We start from the raw sequence: 20613 nt of genomic DNA, 5'->3' as shown, positions 1-20613 counted from the left end.
AACCCATGGAAGCAACAAAGACATCCTCATTATTTTGAACTGAATGAACAATAAAAACGCATATTAAACTTGTGGAATACTGCTATAGTTTTTACTTTAGAATGAAAAATACTTTAAAGAAAAATAGAACAAGTGTAAAATAATAGTTACTTTAAAGTATATATTAGAACAGTTGAAAATAACAAAACAGTGATCTAAATCTCCAACTCAAAAATGAGAGTGAACAAATCAAACCCACAGAAAGTACTGTAAAAATCTCTCTATATAAAACCCTAATATGTGGAACAACCTAACAACCAGTCGCTATGATGTGTGCTGACCACCAGAGGGCATGTGTGGAACATGGAGTCAAGCAGCAGAGAGCAGAACATGGTGGGCATCGGCTGCGGTGGGATGATGGAGCAGGTGAGCAGGGTTGCCAGACCAAGGTGGGGCAGCGCCAATCGCTGTCACCAGGACTAGCTTCTGATGGTTAGTGAAAATTCTTTGCTCCCGTGCACCACAGTCCACCACAGTCCCACCGGGTGCTCACATCTACTGTGGGCGCCAGCCCCACTCGCATCTGCTGTCAGTGCTGGAGCCGCTGCTCACACCCACTGTCAGCTCTTGGCGCCAGTCCCAATTGCTCAGCGCCATTAGAGGGTGCTAGAGGTGGCTGCCAGCCTCAATGGCCCCGGAGGGATTCTCCACCTCCCCCTGCTCCTGAGGGGTGATCGTGGGTGCAAGTGGGGCCAGCGCTGTCAGCATGTGGGAGTGGTGATGACGACGACGGGAGTGGGGCTGCCCTGCCGGCGGGCAGGGGCCCAGGGGCCACGGCAGGAGGGACTGGGTGGGGGCACAGATGATGGGCCAAGACCTGCCCCTGTGCCCACTAAAACCTTGTGGCCCACAGTGCCTTTCAAAGTGCAAGAATTCACGCACTGAGCAACTGTATAATATAAGCAGAGCCACTTTAAAATGGCAGCGTCAGCTACCTCCCAGAGGAGCTTCCCAGTAGGTCTTCTGCCTCAACCCTTCGGAATGTTAAAATAGGGCAAATAATCAGCACTTATCTCCAACACTGTTTGCAAAGATAAGGAGAAACCTGATATGACTACCAGACTGATGACTTCCAGACTGAAAAGTAAAACATTTTTAGAATTAGAGCCACTAGTTAGTTTATCTGTACCTAAGAAATGCCTTCTGCCTTTCGGTGTGACTCTTTCTCATAGATGCCCCGCCTTTGTCTCCTAATGGAATTCTATTTGGGCTAATGTCTAAGGCAGTGCTTTGCAAACAGCTATTCTTTTTTGATCTCAAGAGAAATGCTTGTAGTCTCTCACTTTGGCCTTTATTTTTAGGTTAACAGTACAGTTGTGGCCACTTAATGAGAAGGATACACCTGAGAAATGTGTTGCTAGGTGTCTGCATCCTTATACAAACATCATAGAGTACATTATACAAGCCTAAGTGGTATGTATGGCCTACTCCACATCTAGGCTATATGGTGCAGCCTATTGTTCTCCAGACTCCAGAGTCTAGAGGAGGAAAAATAACTTTCTCTCTTAATGGGTTTGTTTAGTAATATGTATACCTCCTGGGTACATGTGAGAGACCCAGGAAAACAGTAATTTGATGAAATGACTGAAGTCACTACCTTAACTGCCATCTTCAGCTGAAAGCAAGAGGACAGCCCTAGCCAGCTTGGCTCAGTGAAGAGAGCATCAGCCTTCGGACAAAGGTCCTGGATTCAATTCTGCTCAAGGACTCCTTCTTGGCCTGGGCCCTGGTTGGGGCTTCTGCAGGAGGCAACCAATAGATGTGTTTCTATCACATCGATGTTTCTCTCTGTCTTTCCCTCTCTCTTCCATTCTCTCTAAAAATCAATGGAAAAATATCCTCAGATGAGAATGAAAAGAAAAAGAAAGAGGATATTGGGGTGGGGCAAGTCAGTTATGGGAGGTTACCAGGAAAAAACACAGTAAACAGGGTAAGGTTGTTCTGCAGATATAAATCTGAATTGATAAGAGTTTCCAGAAATAAGGTCATCCCTCCCTAACTGGTACAGGAGGGAGGCGCCCTTACTAATGGAGGTTCCCTCTACAAATGTGTTACCTTTACAAAGGGCAACTTCTACTTGGTTTTTCAGAGCTTCTCCCATATTTACTGCTTCTTAAAATTAGCCTGAAATAATCCTTATGCCAAAGGCACATGTTTTGCGGTGTCAAATCCTGCTGCCCTATAAGCTCCTAGGATGCAGACCTGTGCACCTTGTTACTGTACTGAATACTCAGGCAACTGTAATGCAATGGTAAGTATCTGTGAACTTCATTGCACATTACACATTACCATCTCACTGGGTAATAGGAATTTTCAGTTCCATTATAATTGTAATCTTATGAGACCACTGTCATATATATATACACTCCATCACAGACCAAAACATCATGTGCAGATGATTGTAGAAAAAAAAACACCCAAATATGTGAAGGTAGATAGATAGGTAAAGAATAAGGTGGGTAGATGAAGGAAGGAAGAAAGGAAGGGAGGGAGAGAGGAAAGAGAGGATCAACAAAGTCATAAGTCTGTTCTTTGAAAAGACTAGTAATACTGATAAATCTCTGATGACCATAATTTAAAAAAAAAGGGGTAGAACAAATTTTAGTATCAGGAATGAAAGTGAACATCACTACAAATGTTGTCCTAAATGGTTACTACAGAAATAAGGGTATTATGAACAACTTTATGCCAATAAATTTGAAAATTTAAGCAAAATAGAAAAATTCGTAGAAAAAATTATCAAAACTGATACAAGAAATTTAAAATCTGAAAAGTCCTACATTTATGAAAGAAAAACATTCCCACAAAGAAAACTATGTTGTTATTTTAAAAAGAAATAACATCAATCATATCCAAACTCTTTCAGAGAACACACAAACATAAAATATTACTCAATTCACTTTATAAAGCCCACATAATCTTGATAGCAAAATAGGACAAGGACACTGCAAGAAAGGAAATTTTTAAGTCAGTCTCATTTACAAAAATACAGGGTGTACCAAAAAAGTATATACACACTTTAACAGCTGATAGCTCAAATTAGAAAATGAAATGTATTTTAATAAACACTGCCTTTATAATAATTCCAAGTGTGTGTATACATTTTTTGGGAACACCCTGTATATAAAATTCACAACAATCTATATAGATAAAAGCCCCGCGGCAGAATGACTAGATTGACCTGTGGCTATGAGGAGCACGGGCGGCAGCCAACTAGCCTGATCCAACTAGCCTGATCCGGGCCCTGATCAGCTCCACCCTCCTCTCCCCCCTGCACTCAGCAAGCCTGGCCCCTGATTGCCCCAAACACCCCAATTAGGGGTGGAGCCAGCCAGCCAACTGCCCACAGCTCCTCCTCCTAGCCAGCTCCACACCTAATTAGCCCCCAACACTCCAATCGGGGGAGGGGCTGGCTAGCCAACAGCCTGTGGCCCTCCTCCTGGCCAGCCCCATCCCAAATCAGCCTCCAAAACTCTGACTGGGGTTGGGGCCAGCCAGCCAACTGCCCGTGGCTCCTCCTCCCTGCTGGCCCGGCCTAATGGGTCCCCATCAGGAGGAGCCGGCTGGATCCCACCCATGCACTGGGCCTCTAGTAACAACATAATCAGAAAAATCACACTGTCATCCATGTAGGATAAAAACTAAGAGTAGAATGAAACCCCCTTTAATCTTATAAAGGAATATTCAAAGCAAAAATCATTCTTTAAAAAAAGATTTTGAGTTTAATTTTCAATTACAGTTGGCGTACAATATATTAGTTTCAGACATACAACACAGTGATTAGACATTTATATAGCTTAAAAAGCAATGATCCTGAAAAGTCTAGTACAATTATTACAGTATTATCACTATATTCTCTATATTGTACTTTATATCCCTGTGACTATTTTTATAACTGGAAAATTGTACTTCTTAATCCCTTTCACCTATCTCTCTAACCCACATGTGTCAAACACAAGGCCCGCGGGCCAAATCCGTCCCGCCAGGCCTTGCAATGTGGCCCACACCGCGCTGTCATCACTGCACTCCGCTGTGTTTCCATCACAATGACAGTTTATGACTGTTCAGTAAACCATTCGGCCCGCGATTTAGGCTGGATTTTAGATTTTGGCCCCTTCTCTGATTGAGTTCGACACCCCTACAGTCTAACCCATAAATTCTCTATTAGTTTGTTTTTTGGATTCTATAAGTGGAATCATATGGTATTTGTCTTTCTCTGTCTGACTTATTTCCTAATATCATCTAGGTCCATCCATATTGTCCCAAATAGCAAAAGTTCCTTCCATTTTTAACGGCTGAGTAATATTCCATTGCAAACATCATTCTTAATGATGAAATGCTCAAAGCTTTCCCTCTGAGATAGGAATGATATAAAGATGCCTCCAATCATTACTTCTATTTAACATATATTTACTGAATGAAGATCCTGGACAGCGCAATAAAGCAAGTTAAATTGTGAATGGGAGTGGGGCTTCGTAGCAAGCCTGACAAGCTCAGTGACCATGTAACCTAATCACATAGGATGATCTGATCATAATTCCTAACTAGGCAGGTCATGAGACATAGTCATAGATTCTTTAATAAAAGGTCAATCTTTGCCTTAAGGGAGCCCTGTCATTGTTTTTGTGCCATCTAAGATAACATACCCTTGGAATATTAGTAACCATCTTTTCCAGACCTTTCAGAGGCATTAACCATCCACCTTCACAGGACAATCCCCAAAGCTCATTTTCTTGTTGTCTGTACTGTCTCTATTTACTGTAGAAGTTAAATGACAACTATCCTGTACCCACTGATGTAAAACAAGTATGTATCTCTCCACTTGGCTTTTCATTTAATTCTAGAGACACCTCCCCCTTGCTTTCTCCCACCTCTTCAATCTATTATACTACTAATGGATTGCATGCAGTCTTCTCCTTTGATTCTAAAGTAGAAAAAAGAAGTGCAAAAGTCATTCTCCAGAGCATTTACCCACTCGTTTGAGAGTTTTATTGTGAGTTGGTCCTCAATTTTTTGGCTCAAACTTTTACAAAATTTACCTATAGGTTTCCACTTACTTTTGTCGACAAAAGAACTACATAAGAATTGGAAAGGAAACTGTCAGTATTTGCAGTGTATTCATAGAAAATCCAAAAGAATATACAGCTGAACTATTATAATTAATAATTAAATTTACTAAGGTTAATGATTATAAGGTCAATATACAAAAATTAATTGTAAAAAACATAGCAACTGTATTTGTACATAATGGTAACAATTAAAAAGCAATATTTAGGACACCATTTTAAAATAGCACCTGAAAATCAAAGACACAAAAATAAATTCAACAAAAGATGTACATGGTCTCTACAAAGGAAATAAAATATATTGAGAAAAAATTAAAAAATAAATAAATAGGTATACCCATAAACTACAAGACCAAATACTATAAAGATCTCACTTCTCCTCCAAATTGACCTATAGAATCAATAAATCCCTAATTTCCAATAAGGGCATGTGTGAGTGTGTGTGTATGCCCACACACAAAGCTATAATAACCAAGATAATATCTACTGGCTCATAGACAGGCACACTGACCCATGAAACATTCTAAGGTAGGGATGTCGAACTCAATCAGAGAAGGGGCCAAAATCTAAAATCCAGCCTAAATCGAGGGTCGAATGGTTTACTGAACAGTCATAAACTGTCATTGTGATGGAAACACAGCGGAGTGCAGTGATGACAGCGCGGTGCGGGCCACATTGCAAGGCCTGGCAGGACGGATTTGGCCCGCGGGCCTTGTGTTTGACACATGTGTTCTAAGGAGTCAACAAATTTATGAACACCTGGTTTATAACAAAGGTGGCACTTCAGAGCAGTGAGATAGGACTGTTTCAGTAAACAACACTGGTCAATTGGAGAGCCATTTGGGGGGAAAAATATCAATCTTAAACTGTCCACAAAATTCAATTCCAAATGGATCTGAGGCTGACCTAAAATAAATAAAAAAATAAATATAATTGCCCTGGTTAGTGTGACTCAGCTTGGCTGGGCATTGTCCTGTGCACAAAAGCAGCATGGAAGGGTTGTCAATTCACCTCCTGTGAATTGCCCAGAATTGCACATGCCCAGATTTTGGCTTGATCCTCTCATGGGGCAGATGCAGGGGGCAGCCAATTTATGTTTCACTCTCACATCATTGTTTCTCTGCCTCTTCCTCTTCCTTCTTCTCTCTCTAAAAATAAATTTAAAAATCTAAACATAAAATCTATATAATAAAAGGCTAATATGCAAATTGAACAAACTTCAGAACGACCAGTCACTATGATACACACTGACCACCAGGGGGTAGACATTCAATGCAGGAGCTGCCCCCTGATGGTCAGTGTGCTCCCACAGAGGGAGCACTGGTCACCGAGAAGCCGGGCTCACGGCTGGCAAGCCCAGTGGTGGTGGCGGGAGCCTCTCCCACCTCCGCAGCAGTGCTAAGGATGTCTATCTGCCAGCTTTGGCCCACTCCCCAAGGGCTCCCAGACTGTGAGAAGTCACAGGCCAGGCTGAGGGACCTCCCCCAAGTGCAAGAATTTCGTGCACCAGGCTTCTAGTTATATGTATAAATCAAACTCCTCTCTCCTCTGACTTCTAGCTGAGTTCAACCCATGGGAGACATTAGCAGGAGACTGAGGATGGGAGGAGGTAAGGACGGGTAATTTATTCTCCAGGATCTTCCCTGCCAGTTGTCATGAGTTATGGGCATCCCTCTTTAGGGACCACAATTCCTATCAGGAAGCCCTTTCCATACAACTATCCTCTCCCAGATGAGGTCAAGTTCTTTCCAGTTGCTTCTTTAGACATCAAGCTGTATCAGGGGCTCTCAGCCATCACTACAGCTGGATATTGTACAACTAATATGTTTTCTAAACTCTATCCACGTGTTTCTAAATCGTCCCCTTAGTAAACTCTCAAAATACCTAGTTTGAGGGCCTTCTGCTTCCTGCTAGACTCTGACTAAATCAGGCATTATCTAAGAAAACTCAAGATATGAGTTAAAAATATACATATTCTCTCCTACAGGAATCCAACCGCTAGTTCTATACCTTACAGAAAAGCATGCTTATGTGCACTAGTTACATGTTCAAAGCTGTTCACTGAAGCAATCAATGTTCATAATGTTCCAGTTTCAAAACTGGAAAAAACAAATGTCCAAAAACATTTGGATTGAAAAAAAGGGTCAAAGATCTGAAATGGAATATTACATTAAAACAAAAATGAACAAAATATTCAAACTTTTTTATTCCAGGGCCCTTTTATACTCTTAGAAAATGACTACAAAGATCTTTTGTTTTATATAACTGTTTTTAAAATGTACATGTATTCATTTTAAATAACAATGAATATGTGTTAATATAAGTAACATTTATAAAGTTAACTATGGTTTCTAAGAAGTAAAAAGGCTGACACTGTTTCATATTTTTGCAAATCTTATCTGCCTTAATAGGAAACACAAATTTCATATCTGTTTCTACATTTAATCTGTGGTGATATATATATGTATGTTTTTTTGAAGTATGAAGAAAATCAGCCTTACACAAATATATAGTTGGGATGGAAGAAGTAGTTTTATACACTTTTCAAGTAATTGTGGGTATTCTTCTTTGATATTACACCAAAACTCAACAAGTGATAATTTCTTAAAGATCAGAGGCAATGTACCTTCTGAAACCCTATCAATGAACTTTTCATACTGTTTTCATTGAAATCCAATGTCTTATCGTGCATGTTGAATGAAAGCTATTATCTATGCATGATTTTGTAACATCTACGTGTCAACGGATTTTCCTACCATTGTCTTTTCACTGTTGATATCACTACCAATGTCAACAGTGAAAAGGGCAAATAATCATGAAAATAGTTTTGACACATGGGTCCTGGGAAAGTCTTGGGAAAAACTCTTGGAGTCCATAGACCACAATTTGAGAACTACTAAATTATTCCAACACAAAGCAATATGGATGATCTTTAAAAGGTAACACTGAGAAAAAATAAAAAAATAATATATATTATTATTTATATATAATAAAAATAAATAATATATATTGTTTTTTATTTACTTTTATATAAAATAAATAAATAAATAATAAAAAGAGGCAGAAAAGGCTACGTAAGATTCATTCACAAACAGGCAAAACTCAACTATATAATTATATTATTTAGAAATGTATACTTTGTTGATAAAACACAGAGATTTTAAGATACTTCTCAGTAATTGATAGACCAAGCAAACAAAAATAAGGCTATAGAAGATTTCACTAATTAAAAATCTTCGTCATATACAGACAGAATAGACCTTCAATAAAAGAATATACCTTCTTTATAAACACATATAGAACTGTCAATATCTATAGAAAGCAAGACTCAACAAAAACAAACAATGTATTATATGGACTATATTCTTTGACTGCAATGCAATTAATTTAAAAATAATAAAAAGAGCTGGGACCGGTTTGGCTCAGTGGATAGAGCGTCGGCCTGCAGACTGAAAGGTCCCGGGTTCGATTCCGTTCAAGGGCATGTACCTTGGTTGCGCGCACATCCCCAGTAGGGGGTGTGCAAGAGGCAGCTGGTCGATGTTTCTCTCTCATCGACGTTTCTAACTCTCTGTCCCTCTCAATTCCTCTCTGTGTAAAATCAATAAAATATATTTTAAAAAAAAGATTAAAAAAATAATAAAAAATAAATAAAAATAATAAAAAGATAGCCCTAGCTGGTTTGGCTCAGTGGATAGAGCACCTGCCTGTGGACTGAAGGGTCCCAGGTTTGATTCTGGTCAAGGGCAAGTGCCCAGGTTGCAGGCTTGATCACCAGTAGGGGGATGCAGGAGGCAGATAATGATTCTTTCTCATCATTGATGTTTCTCTCCCTCTCCCTTCCTCTCTGAAATAAAAAAAAATATATTATAAAAATAAATAATAGCCGAAACCGGTTTGGCTCAGTGGATAGAGGGTCGGCTTGGGGACTGAAGGGTCCTGGGTTTGATTCCGGTCAAGGGCATTTCTAACTTGCTATCTCTCTCCTTTCCTCTCTGTACAAAATCAATAAAATATATTTTTTTAAAAAATAAAATAAATAATAAAAAGATAACTTAAAAATCAACATTTAGAAGTTTTAAAAGTATACTTTTAAAAGGTTCATAGATTAAATCAGAAATCATAATAGAAATTAGAAAATATTTAGAACTAAATAATACAAATACTACAGAACAGACTGCGAGGTGAGCTAAAACAGTACCAGGGGATACAGTCACAGTTTTTAAATGGCTTTACTAGGGAAAAAAATTAATATTGGATGAGAAGTTGTATGTCAGGGAGATTAAATACAAAGAAAATATAAGAAAACTAAACCTGTGAATAACCAACTTTATTGAAAATTATGGACAAGATCCTCCCAAACCCCCACTTCTGAGACCTTAAATCTTTAAAAAAACAAAACAAAAAAAACCCCCTCAGATTTCCCTTTTTTAAAAAGGGGATCATGGTTTGAAAGGAAACTTGGAAAGTCCCTCAGGTTATACATGAGTTGAGTGGGGAAAACCCAAACACAATAAAAGATACTTGCAAAGTTGTGGGAGTATTATAAAGCATGGCTACAAATAAAATGTCTTTTCTTTCACCCCTTCTCTTTATCCCACAATCTCTTTCCCTTTTCTAGTTCCCTCCTCTCTCCTGGTTGCAGGAACCTATAGGGCCCAAAGTGGGGAACGAAGTGAAGACTGGCAGAGCGACTGGCTCCATTCCACAACGTTTTGGTTGTGTCGTCACACTTCCAGCCTTTCGCAAGTCACTGCACCAGACACCATCCAAAATTGACCCACAGCTCAAATCTTTGCTCAACATTACGATCTGACCACAATCTCTTATTTTTCCATGTTTCTCCTCTCCTTCACTGCCATTATCTTCACTCCAGATCCCTTTGACTTATTTGACAAGAGAGAGAAGAGAAAGGAGCTGTGCCAGCAGCGGAGACATACAGTGGTCAGTCTCTCCTGCCTTCACAGACTTGGCTAAGTCTACAAATGTGGCAACACCAGGAAGACAAACAACCCAATTAAAAAATGGGCCAAGGACCTCAATAGACACTTCCCCAAGGTGAACATGAAAAAATGCTCAAAGTCACTGATCATCAGAGAGATGCAAATTAAAACAACAATGAGGTACCACCTCACACCTGTCAGAATGGCTACCATCAACAAATCAACGAATGACAAGTGTTGGCAAGGATGTAGAAAAAAGGGGACCTGCTTACACTGCTGGTGGAAATGCAGACTGGTGCAGCCATTATGAAAAACAGTATGGAGTTTTCTCAAAAAACTAATTATGGAACTGTCATTTGACTCAGTGATCCCACTTCCAAGACTATATCCTAAGAAACCCGAAACACCAATCAGAAAGAATGTACCCCTATGTTCATAGCAACGCAATTTACAATAGCTAAGATCTGGAAACAGCCAAGTGCCCATCAGCAGACAGTGGATAGAAAGCTGTGGTACATTTATACCATGAAATACTATCAGCAGTAGCAAAGAAGGATCTCTTATCCTGTAAGACAGCATGGAGGGACCTGGAGAACACTATGCTAAATGAAATAAGCCAGTCACATAAAGACAAGTATCACATGATCTCACTTATATGTGGAATCTAATTAACAAAATAAACTGATAAACAGAGTGGATCCAGAAACATGGAAGCATGGAACAGACTGTGGAATCTTGGAGGGAAGGCGGGAGAGGGTGGGTGGGTGGGAGGTGATCAACCAAAGAATTTGTATGCATATTTAAGCATAACCCATGGACACAGACAATAGGATGGGGCAGGGGCATGGGATGGGTTGGAGGGGGTCAATGGGGGAAAAAGGGGGAGATATGTAATGCTTTCAATAATAAAGATTAAAAAATATATGGCAAAACCACATAGCCAAAAATGTGGTCACTATACATATTCTGTTATTCTCTCCTCCCCACCCACCCTACCTCACAGCAGAGGTGAGTGGGAGTGGGGGGGGAGGGGGGACGCGGGAATGAGAGACCTTCGGGCTTCATTGAAATTTCTTTGGCAAAGGTCATGAATGAGCTATTCATTTCTCAAGATTTTTCCCATGGCTAGCTCCCTCCTATCAGTCAGATTTTAGCTCAAATGCTACCTTCTCAGAGTGTTTCACTGACCTGCTGTGGACTCTCTCCCATTTCATTTCCTTAGAGGATGTATCACGAAGGCAGGAACCTGTCCTGACCACCACTCTCCCCGGCAGGAAGTGCTCAGTACATATTCACCAAATAAATAATTCCTATGGTGGAGCTCGTTCTGATTTGTTGAAGTTCTGAATTGTGAACGAGCTTCGGTATCACACTCTTGCATAAAATTCTTTTCCAAATCCAGACCATTACAATGTCAACTTTTCTGTCTCCTTCTCTTCATTCTAAATCTAAGTTCTATCTATACCACCTTCTTTAAATCTTTGCCAACTCCCATCTACCATCCCTTCAAACCTGTTTTGTCATTCTAGATTTTTTTCAGGCTCTGGCTTGCATTTCCCCCTCTTCCTTACCCCTTATTATTTTCAATGACTTTTATATGGTCAGTGACACATCTGTATGTGTCAACTGCTAACCACAGGACAACCCCAGCCTCAATCTCACCCTGAACCGTTTCCCTTAAAACCCTCAGTCTCATCTTCCCCATTCCCCTGTACCCAGGGACCTGGTTCTTGCTCTTCACTGAAACGTCTAAGCTTGCACCCCTCCACGTTACAATTCTGGGTTTACACAGCATAATTTGCTGTCTGGATCCTACTATTAATGCAGCTCTTAGTCCCATATAAACTCCCTGGTCTTTCTGCCACACGCTTCCCCTATCTTACTATATTCCAGAGCACTACCACAAAAGTCTTCACATACCACCCAGTATATTTCATTTAAAAAAAATTTAAAGCAAAGCAAGCCTTAGGATAAGCAAGAGACTATCTTTAATAGAAATAACAATGTTAAACAGAGTGTGTGAATAGTCCACATTCTCATTTGATTCTGACAGTATGTATAATTTACATTAATCCCCAGTCAGCACACTTCACGTGATTATTTAGAGGGAATACTTACATAGATAAGACCTGAATAGTAACGATCCTTCAGATTATGTAAAACAGAAGCTTCATTCAAGCACGTCAATTCTGCCATATCCTCCACCTTGGAAAACTTAGGTGGGTTCATCTTCTGAATATCATCTTTGTTGACCATTGCTTTCTTTCCATTCTCTGCCAACTCCACCATAACTTCATCTCCCCGCTCTTCTTTGATACTAGCTGCCTCAAAACCATGGCGTTCGGATGGAATCCACACCAGCTTTTTCGCCGTCCAGTCAGCCTGTGTGGCAGGGTTGTAGATGACAGCCCTGTCCACAAAGAGATACCTCTCTGGATCTTCAAGTCCGCTTCTCTGTGCCATTGTAAACAGAAGGATCCAAGAGTGATCGCCTCTGAAAAGAGGAGGAGGATAAAGTTAGATGCTTCACAATATAAATGAGCCCTGGACGATGTTGGCTCAGTTGTTTTGAGCGTCATCCTGTACACCAAAAGGGTGCCAGTTCACTTCCCAGTCAGGGCACACGCCCAAGTTGTGAGTTTGATCCCCAGCAGGGGGCATGCAGGAGGCAGCTGGTCAATGTTTCTCTCCCATTGATGTTTCTCTCTCTCTCTCTTTTTCTCCCTCTCTCCCCCCTCTCAATAAACACACACATATATATAAAATTATTTATATTTATATATAGAATTCACAAATTTTACTCCTTTGGTAAACAGAAAGCATAAACTTTGAGTTAAAAATCAGGGTATTCTTCTTTATGACCATATTAATTTAGTTTCCAAGGTAAATTTCAGATGTGACCACAAATTAGACTCTGGTTGTCTGAAGACCACTCAAGACATGCCCTCAGTGACAGAGGGCTGGAAAACAAGCAGAAGGGAAAAGCAAAGTTCTAGTTTGACTATTCCCCCTCTTCATCTCCTCTTTCACCCTCACCCCAAATTAAACAAAGGAAAGGAGAATAAAGAGGAAGAAAACAAAAATTCCTAATAAAAAGCCCATGGAGTGGTACCAGAATTTGTTTAACCACCAGGATATAGCTACAGAACACATGAGGGATGACAGAAGAGAAAGCATCGGGTCTAAAACAAGCCTCCCATTCCATCCTCAGACAACAGACTCAAAGTTCTTCCTTACAAATACACCAAGTCAGTTTCCCTATAGCTCGCCTATGTCAATGTGGTCTTAATGTGATCGAGTAAGGCCACAGAGGAAAAACGTGACGCGGCTTCACGTGACAGCCTTTCAAGTATGTGACGGTAGCTATTCAGGTCTCCACTCCCGTCCCTGCAGCTGCTCCTACTCCCTCCGCTCCTCTTCAGCATTCCATCGTTCATCAAGACTCATTCCACCACCCTGACTCTTGCCTCCAAACAGATTCCACGTGCTTATGCCCCTTTAGAGAGCGTGACCAGAAGCAAACATACTATTCCACCTACAGTTCCACCAGCACCAAAGGAAAAGGAACTGTGGGGCCACACTAGGGAGAGCTGTTCATGTATTTGCAGACCTAGTCAGTGTATCTGTCCTCATTCACTGTTGGCTCAGAATGAGCTGTCAGCCAAACCTCCATACATGCTGCTCTAAGTTACCTTCCCTCCTATACTTGTGCACTTGGCTTCTTGGATCAAACGACAAGATTTTACATTCACCACTCACCTTTCTGATGAGACTCACTTATCTCCTTTACAACATCTTTTTGGTATCCAGCACCATCATTAAACACTTTTGTTATTACTCCAAGTTTCAGGTGGTTAACAAATTTCATAAGCATGGATGCCATCCATGACTTCATCCAAATCAATATAGAAGCCAACTGAGTACCTACTCTAGCTTTATCAAATCTTTCCAACTTCTCCCAGCCCCCCAAGTGATGGGGATTCTTTATAGGCAAGTTAGAAGGTTGAAAGGTTAACCATAAAACAGTCCAAAGTTGTTAAAGAGGTTCTTAACCTTGATTCCGTAGACAAATTTCCAGCTGAAATGGTATAAAAAAGTTGTACACTCACTTTATACATGTATGTATGCTTTTCTAAAAAGAGAACAAACACAACTTCCTTCAGATTCTGTGTCCTAAAACATTAATCACTAGTGGGTGCAGATACTACCCCTTTTGCTGCTATTGAGAATTTACTAGAATCAAATAGCTAAGATTCTTCAGAAATTATTTGTTACAAAGTAATAATGCATCACGAACATCCATGCATGGTCCTCAAACTTTGGCATGTGCACTGGCAGCACCCACACACTGCCCGGCCACATCCCCGGAGTTTCTGATTTAGTTAAATCTGGGGCGGAGCCTAGAAACTTGCATTTAAAAAAATTTCTTTTTAAAGTCTTTAAGGAGATTGGTTTTTTGTTTGTTTGTTTATTTTATAATATATTTTATTGATTTTTTACAGAGAGGAAGGGAAAGAGATAGAGAGCTAGAAACGTCGATGAGAGAGAAACATCGACCAGCTGCCTCTTGCACCAGGGATGTGCCCGTAACCAATGTACATGCCCTTGACCGGAATCGAACCTGGGACCTTTCCGTCCGCAGACCGACGCTCTACTACTGAGCCAAACCGGTTTCGGCGGAACTTGCATTTGCAACAAATTCCAGATGATGCTAATGCTGCTGATCCTGGACCACACTTTGAGAATCATTGCTCCAAAGTTCTCTGGCTGCCATGGTGAGCCACTGTTACTAACAGGTATTTGAGGTAAAAACAAAACAAAGTTGAAAATCAATGTTCCAGACTAATTCATACTGAGATTTAAAGACTACGTTAATGTTTTAAGGATAATAGACATGGACAAAAAAAAAAAATCATAAAATAAAAAAAGTCACAAAACATGTAACATTAAGACTTCTATTAATAAAATTGCTATCATGTTTTTTAAAATTTTTTATTTCTTTTCTTTTTTTATTAAATTATTAGCTAACATGATTTTTTAATTAGCATTTGTCTTCTTACAGGAAATATTTATGGACACATGTACAATCTAAAGAATGGTTTCAACCTTAGCTGGTTTGGCTCAGTGGATAGAGCATCAGCCTGCAGTCTGAAGCGTCCCCGGTTTGATTCTGGTCAAAGGCACATGGCTGGGTTATGGGATCAATCCTCTAGGAGGTGTGCAGGAAGCAGTTGACCAATGATTTTCATCACTGATGTTTCTATCTCTCTTTCCCTCTCCCTTCCTCTCTGAAATCAATAATATATATTTATTTATTTTAAAAGAATGGCTTCAAAAGACCATTACCTCTAGGGTAGGGGTGTCGAACTCAATCAGAGAAGGGGCCAAAATCTAAAATCCAGCCTAAATCGCGGGCCGAATGGTTTACTGAACAGTCATAAACTGTCATTGTGATGGAAACGCAGCGGAGTGCAGTGATGACAGCGAGGTGCGGGCCACATTGCAAGGCCTGGCGGGACGGATTTGGCCCGAGGGCCTTGTGTTTGACACATGTGCTCTAGGGACTACTCTATAAGATCATTAACAAGTATTCTGTCTTCCCAGCTGCTATACTAAACACTATAAGGAGGAGGCATGTCTTTGAAGTGGGACTTACCCCAGATGAATTAAGAGACAATCAGACACACACTCTGATTCAAGGACAGTCTATCCAAAGCAAAAATACTCAACTATAACAAAATATGATAAGTTATTCTTAATATTCTTTTTAGGTATTAACTGTATGTCCCATATAATACTTGGGAAACTGTCTTGCTGCCAATTGGCACACACACATTTCTTTAGTTTTACCTTGGGTATGCTTCAAGTTTTTACTATAAATTAGAATAACTGATCATTTCTACAGCAGGTTATTTTTTTCAAAGTAAATTATGTATTTAAAAATTATTTTATCAAATTGTACATCTTAAATTTATTAGTACTTTTTTGTGTAGGGAAGTGCTTATAATAGTTCCTACCGATATAGCTAAATGATTAGAGCATCAGCCTACATACCGAAGGGTCACAGGCTTGATTCCCAGTCAGGGCACATACCTGGGCTGTAGGATCAATCCTCAGCATAGGGAAGCAACCAACTGATGAGACTCACATCAATGTTTCTCTCCCCCAACTCCCTACCTTCCAGTCTATCTAAAAGCAACGGAAAATAGTCTCAAGTGAGAATTAACAAAACAAAACAAAAAACTCAATACATCACAAAAGTGTAATTACAAAATGTTCCTTGTTTTGTGGGTGGAAATTATATACACACACACACATACTTTAAAACAAAGGGAATAACTATTCATGGGTCTTTACTGGGAAGTGGGGTTACAAATTTTTACTTTTCCAGAGTTTTCTACAACTAAACACTGTCAGAACATTTCCTATTTCTTACTATATGGTAAGCACTCAGACTAGTCCTGTATCCAAGGAGGTAATCTATACCTACTGATCAAACAGTACATGAGTGGTCCTACCCTCATTTCTCCTCCATAACTAAACACCTACCATTCCTTCAAATCCTGGCCCAAATGACACCCTTTCAGAAGTTCTTTTCAGGTCAATCTGGCAACTGAATCCTTCTCCTCCACCTAACATTTTGTGCTGCTCTTCTGGCATTTTTCTTGCCCTCTTGTGTATTGGCCAAGAGAGCTTAGCAGGTAGTAGGTACTCAAATCATTCTTTAATTGCTAGTGTTCTTTAGGCCACTGAAGATTTTTGTTGTTGTTCATTTTAATTCTTCATTTGTGATTGCCAAATATGTTGTGTTTGTTTTCATTCCATTGTACATTTGGGACCCAATCTTGATAATACTGGTATTTAAAGTGAACCACTCCCAAATGCTTTGTCATGTGGAAAGGATAATATCACAATATTTAAAATAGCAAATGCTGTTGTTATATATCACTAATTATGGCCAGACACTATTCTAAGCAGTTTACATATATCAACTCTTAATCCTCACAAAGCCCTATGAAGTGGGTACTATTTATATCTTCATTATCCAGATGAGGAACCTGAGGCACAGAGAAAGCCAAAAACCAGCCAACAAATAGCAGGGCTGGGCGCAAACCCAGAGTTCAGCTCCTGAGTTCATTCCACAACCGTGGAAGGGGAGAGGGAGGGAATTTTGAAGGGCATGATGTGCACTATAGACTGCCTCTCTACTCAATAAAAACCCTATTGATCATGGCTTCAAGAGTACAGCCTCTGCCAATAAACACACTGGCACAACCTAGGAAATGCTTTCTATTTTATAAAAAAAACAAAAAACCCACAACTATACTTAGTGGAAAAATGAATAAATAGGAACCTCTTTGCAGGAGACACAAAGATTCTTGGTGTCATTTGAAATAACTGCTTAATTATAGTTGAATCACTTATATGTGTATGAATGAACCCCTATGGCCGTCATTGGTTTCAGGGCACACACTCCTGGGCTCCCTCCCACCGGACCATTTTTGACTTCCAATAAAATGCCACCCGGAACATTTCTCAACTGCCGTCCAGCATGTAGCAAAGTATGGATCCAGGAAAACAGTTAAATTTTATGAATATCTTTCATATACAGCCAAACAAAAATGGATAAATTTTCTGTGATAGTGCACCCCTTTAAGACGGACACACTAAAACAGAAATTGTCCCAATTTGTGTAACACCACCGCTGAGGTCACATGCACTACAGAGACCTGCTAGTCTATTAATTTATCAATATTCTGCTTAATCAAATGAGCACAAACCAAACGCGAAAGGGCACTATGGCTAGCCATGGCCTGCACCATCTCTCAGATAATATTTGTGTTACATATTTCTGCAATGTGAACCAGCAGCAGGAATTTTAATTTCTATAGGATGAGAAAGTACATAAGCCACAGTCGCATATAGTGTTTCACCGGACCTACGCCATGCCCTTCAAAATTTCCTCCATCTCACCTTCCATCCAGTCTGTCTTCATTGTAATGATTTCCCCAAGGAGCCCAAATAAAAAGCCAGGCTGTCGGGTCACATCCCTTTGCTGTAAAAGCTCATGCCCTATCGCACAATGACACCATATGCTTTCCCCAGATAAGAACGGGGAAGAACTGACTGTAAGATGCAGAAGTATGGAGAAGCATAAAATGGCCCCTTTTCCAGAATCTGAGACAGACAGGGCATACATCAGCACCAAAAGCACGGGACTAAAAAAAATAATTAATCAGGACGGATTGATGGAGAAAATAAAACAATAAATAGGTTAAAGTTTTCCAGAGTGAATACTATCAAGAATCATTGAGCCCGAGACTCAAAGAATCCTCAGTTTCAATGCTAAAAAAACAAAAATCTCAGCAAAGCCAAAGTATTATATTTGGTATTATATTATTCAGCGAAAACAGCAGTCTTTGTTTCATTTGCAGTCTGGATCTACCCCGCCTGCTTCCCCCTACCCCACCCACCCCACCCCCTTCCACCAACCGCAGTGATCTTGAAGGGAGCTAGCTAGCTGCAGAGGCCCCGAGAAACAGATAACGGTCATAGGCAGAGGCCATGGGCAGAGGCCGCGGTGCCCAAACCTCCCTGGCTGAGCTCAGACCCACCGAGTCGCCGACCTCTCCTTCCTCAGGCCCCGGTTCCCGGGGAAGGCCGGCCGGGGGGCCTTCGAGGTCCCCGGGCCGCATCCGCCCACCGCAGGCCCACAAAGCCCGCAACCCGCCGGGACTCCGCGGCTCCCACTCCCCTCTGACCCCATTCCAGGCTGATTTTATGGGATCCGGGGGTGACCCCAGATGCACAAGGCCGGGAAGGCTCTGCGGCGAGCCATTCCCCAGATCCCTCACACAATAAAGGGATCCCGAAGCGAGGGCTGACCCTCCCCCCGGCCGCCCTGCTGCAGCGCGCCCCCGCCGCCACATTTCCCGCCTCGCCGCCCCCCACCCCACCCCCAAACCGCCGGGCCTCGCCCGCGCCCACCCGGGCCCCCGCGGGCTGCAGAGCACGTTGCAGGACGCCCCTCCCGCCCTCCCGCCCGGGAGCCGCGGAGCCCGACCTTCCCGGCTCCTCCGACCCTCCGCCGCCCCGCGCTTCCCCGGCCGCGCCGAGCCCCTGCCCCCGGCCCCTCCGACCCCTGGGTCCCGGGCGCTCCGGCCTCCGGCCGAACCCCCGGCGGACCCCTCACCGCACCCAGGGTGCCCGACCCGGCCTAACCCCCAGGAACCCACCGGGGGCCCTTCCCGTCCAGCATCTCCCCACCCCCAACCGGGATCGCGCTTCCCAGCCCGCCCGGGACCCCCACCCCTCCAGGGAGACGGACAGACTCGGGGACACCCCCCCGAAACCCCCACCAGGGCACCAGGGCCCCCAACCCCGGGGCACTCGGACCCCACACGCCGAATCCCAGCTCCCCTCATCCCCATACCCAGATCTCCATCCCCAGCCCCCGAGGGGTCGTCCTCCCGCACACCCAGGCCCTGATCCCCGCAGGGGTCTCCCGCTCCAGGACCTCATTCCCCGCCCTTCCAGGGGGCTCTCCACCCACTGGGGTCCCGTCACCCTACTCCCGGGTCCTTCCCCCGAGGAACCTACGATCCCCGCACACAAGCCCCTCTGCCCGGAGCTCCTCAGCTTCCCCGGCCCGCTCCCACGGCGGCTCCGCTCCGGTCGTCCAGGGCCAACGGGTGCCCGGCCCGGGGTCCTTCCGTCCCTCCCCACACGCTGTCCCCCGGCCGCGGACAGCCGCGCCTCTCACCTTCAGCCGAAGATGGTGGCGCCGGCGCGCACGTTCCGAGCCGCGACCACAGCTCCAGAGCCTCAGTCCCAAACCCACCGCTGCCTCCGCCGGGCTCCTTTAGCACTGCTGCTCCGGGCTGCCCCTCCCACCCCCGCCCTCATTGGGCCAGCCCCACGCCCGTCACCGCCGCCCCCAGACCCACTGGTCCGTTTGCGCGCCCATCTCCAAGGGAAGACGTTAGCAACGCGAGCGAAGCTACCTTCTCGAGGTCCGCTCCCTCCGCCCACCTGGAACCGCGCTCATTGGCTCCCGCGCCCAGCCCCGCCCGCAGAGGCCCCACCCTCATAGGCTGCGGCGCACGCCCGTCACAGATTCCGGGAGGTGCGGCCGGAGCGGTCGCAGGCGATTGGCTGGCTCGGGCAGAGATGGACAGCTGAGGCTGGCCGGGCGCCCTGCGCTCCCGCGGGGCAGCGGATGCAGGCTCTGCTGGGGCCGCGGCGGTGCGGTGCGGACGGCGGGGCAGGTGTGCCGCCGCCGCAGGAGCGCCGAGCTCCGCCCGGCCGCGCCTCGCCTCGGCGTCCGGCCGCCGCGACCACCCACTCGAGCGCCTGGACGCCCACAGGGCTCGCCGCCGGCGTGCCCCGCAGCGGAGCCGCTCCCACCGCAGAGTCACGGGCCCCCAGTGCTGCCGGCAGGGGCGGGGCGGGAGCGCGGTCCAGAGGCCTTACGTCACCCTGGCTGCGGGGCGGGGGGTGGGGACCGCGGCTTCGCGGCTCACCTGCAGTGGGGGAGGAGAGGCCGGGCTGGGGGGCCGCTCTGC

The 20613-nt window shown here is 43.5% G+C and overlaps 1 protein-coding gene across 4 annotated transcripts in view; it reads right to left on the bottom strand.

Annotated features, from left to right (window-relative positions):
• Positions 1 to 19943, bottom strand: part of MYH10 (myosin heavy chain 10) — a 136441-nt gene extending 116498 nt beyond the window's left edge. For all 4 annotated transcript variants that reach the window (XM_036452180.2, XM_036452182.2, XM_045586533.1 and 1 more), the window contains exons 1-2: positions 19812 to 19943; positions 12167 to 12542 (exon numbers count right to left, since the gene is read on the bottom strand). In XM_036452180.2, coding sequence (XP_036308073.1) covers positions 12167 to 12511 — 345 coding nt within the window. In that variant the 5' untranslated portion in view covers positions 12512 to 12542; positions 19812 to 19943. The remainder of the gene's footprint in view (positions 1 to 12166; positions 12543 to 19811) is intronic.
• Between the last annotated feature and the right edge of the window lie 670 nt (positions 19944 to 20613).

The sequence above is a fragment of the Pipistrellus kuhlii genome, unplaced genomic scaffold (genome assembly GCF_014108245.1).
Source record: "Pipistrellus kuhlii isolate mPipKuh1 unplaced genomic scaffold, mPipKuh1.p scaffold_m20_p_23, whole genome shotgun sequence".
In the NCBI taxonomy this organism is placed as follows: Eukaryota; Metazoa; Chordata; class Mammalia; order Chiroptera; family Vespertilionidae; genus Pipistrellus; species Pipistrellus kuhlii.
Note: the sequence above shows the minus strand (reverse complement) of the source record. Positions and strands in the feature narration are given on the sequence as shown.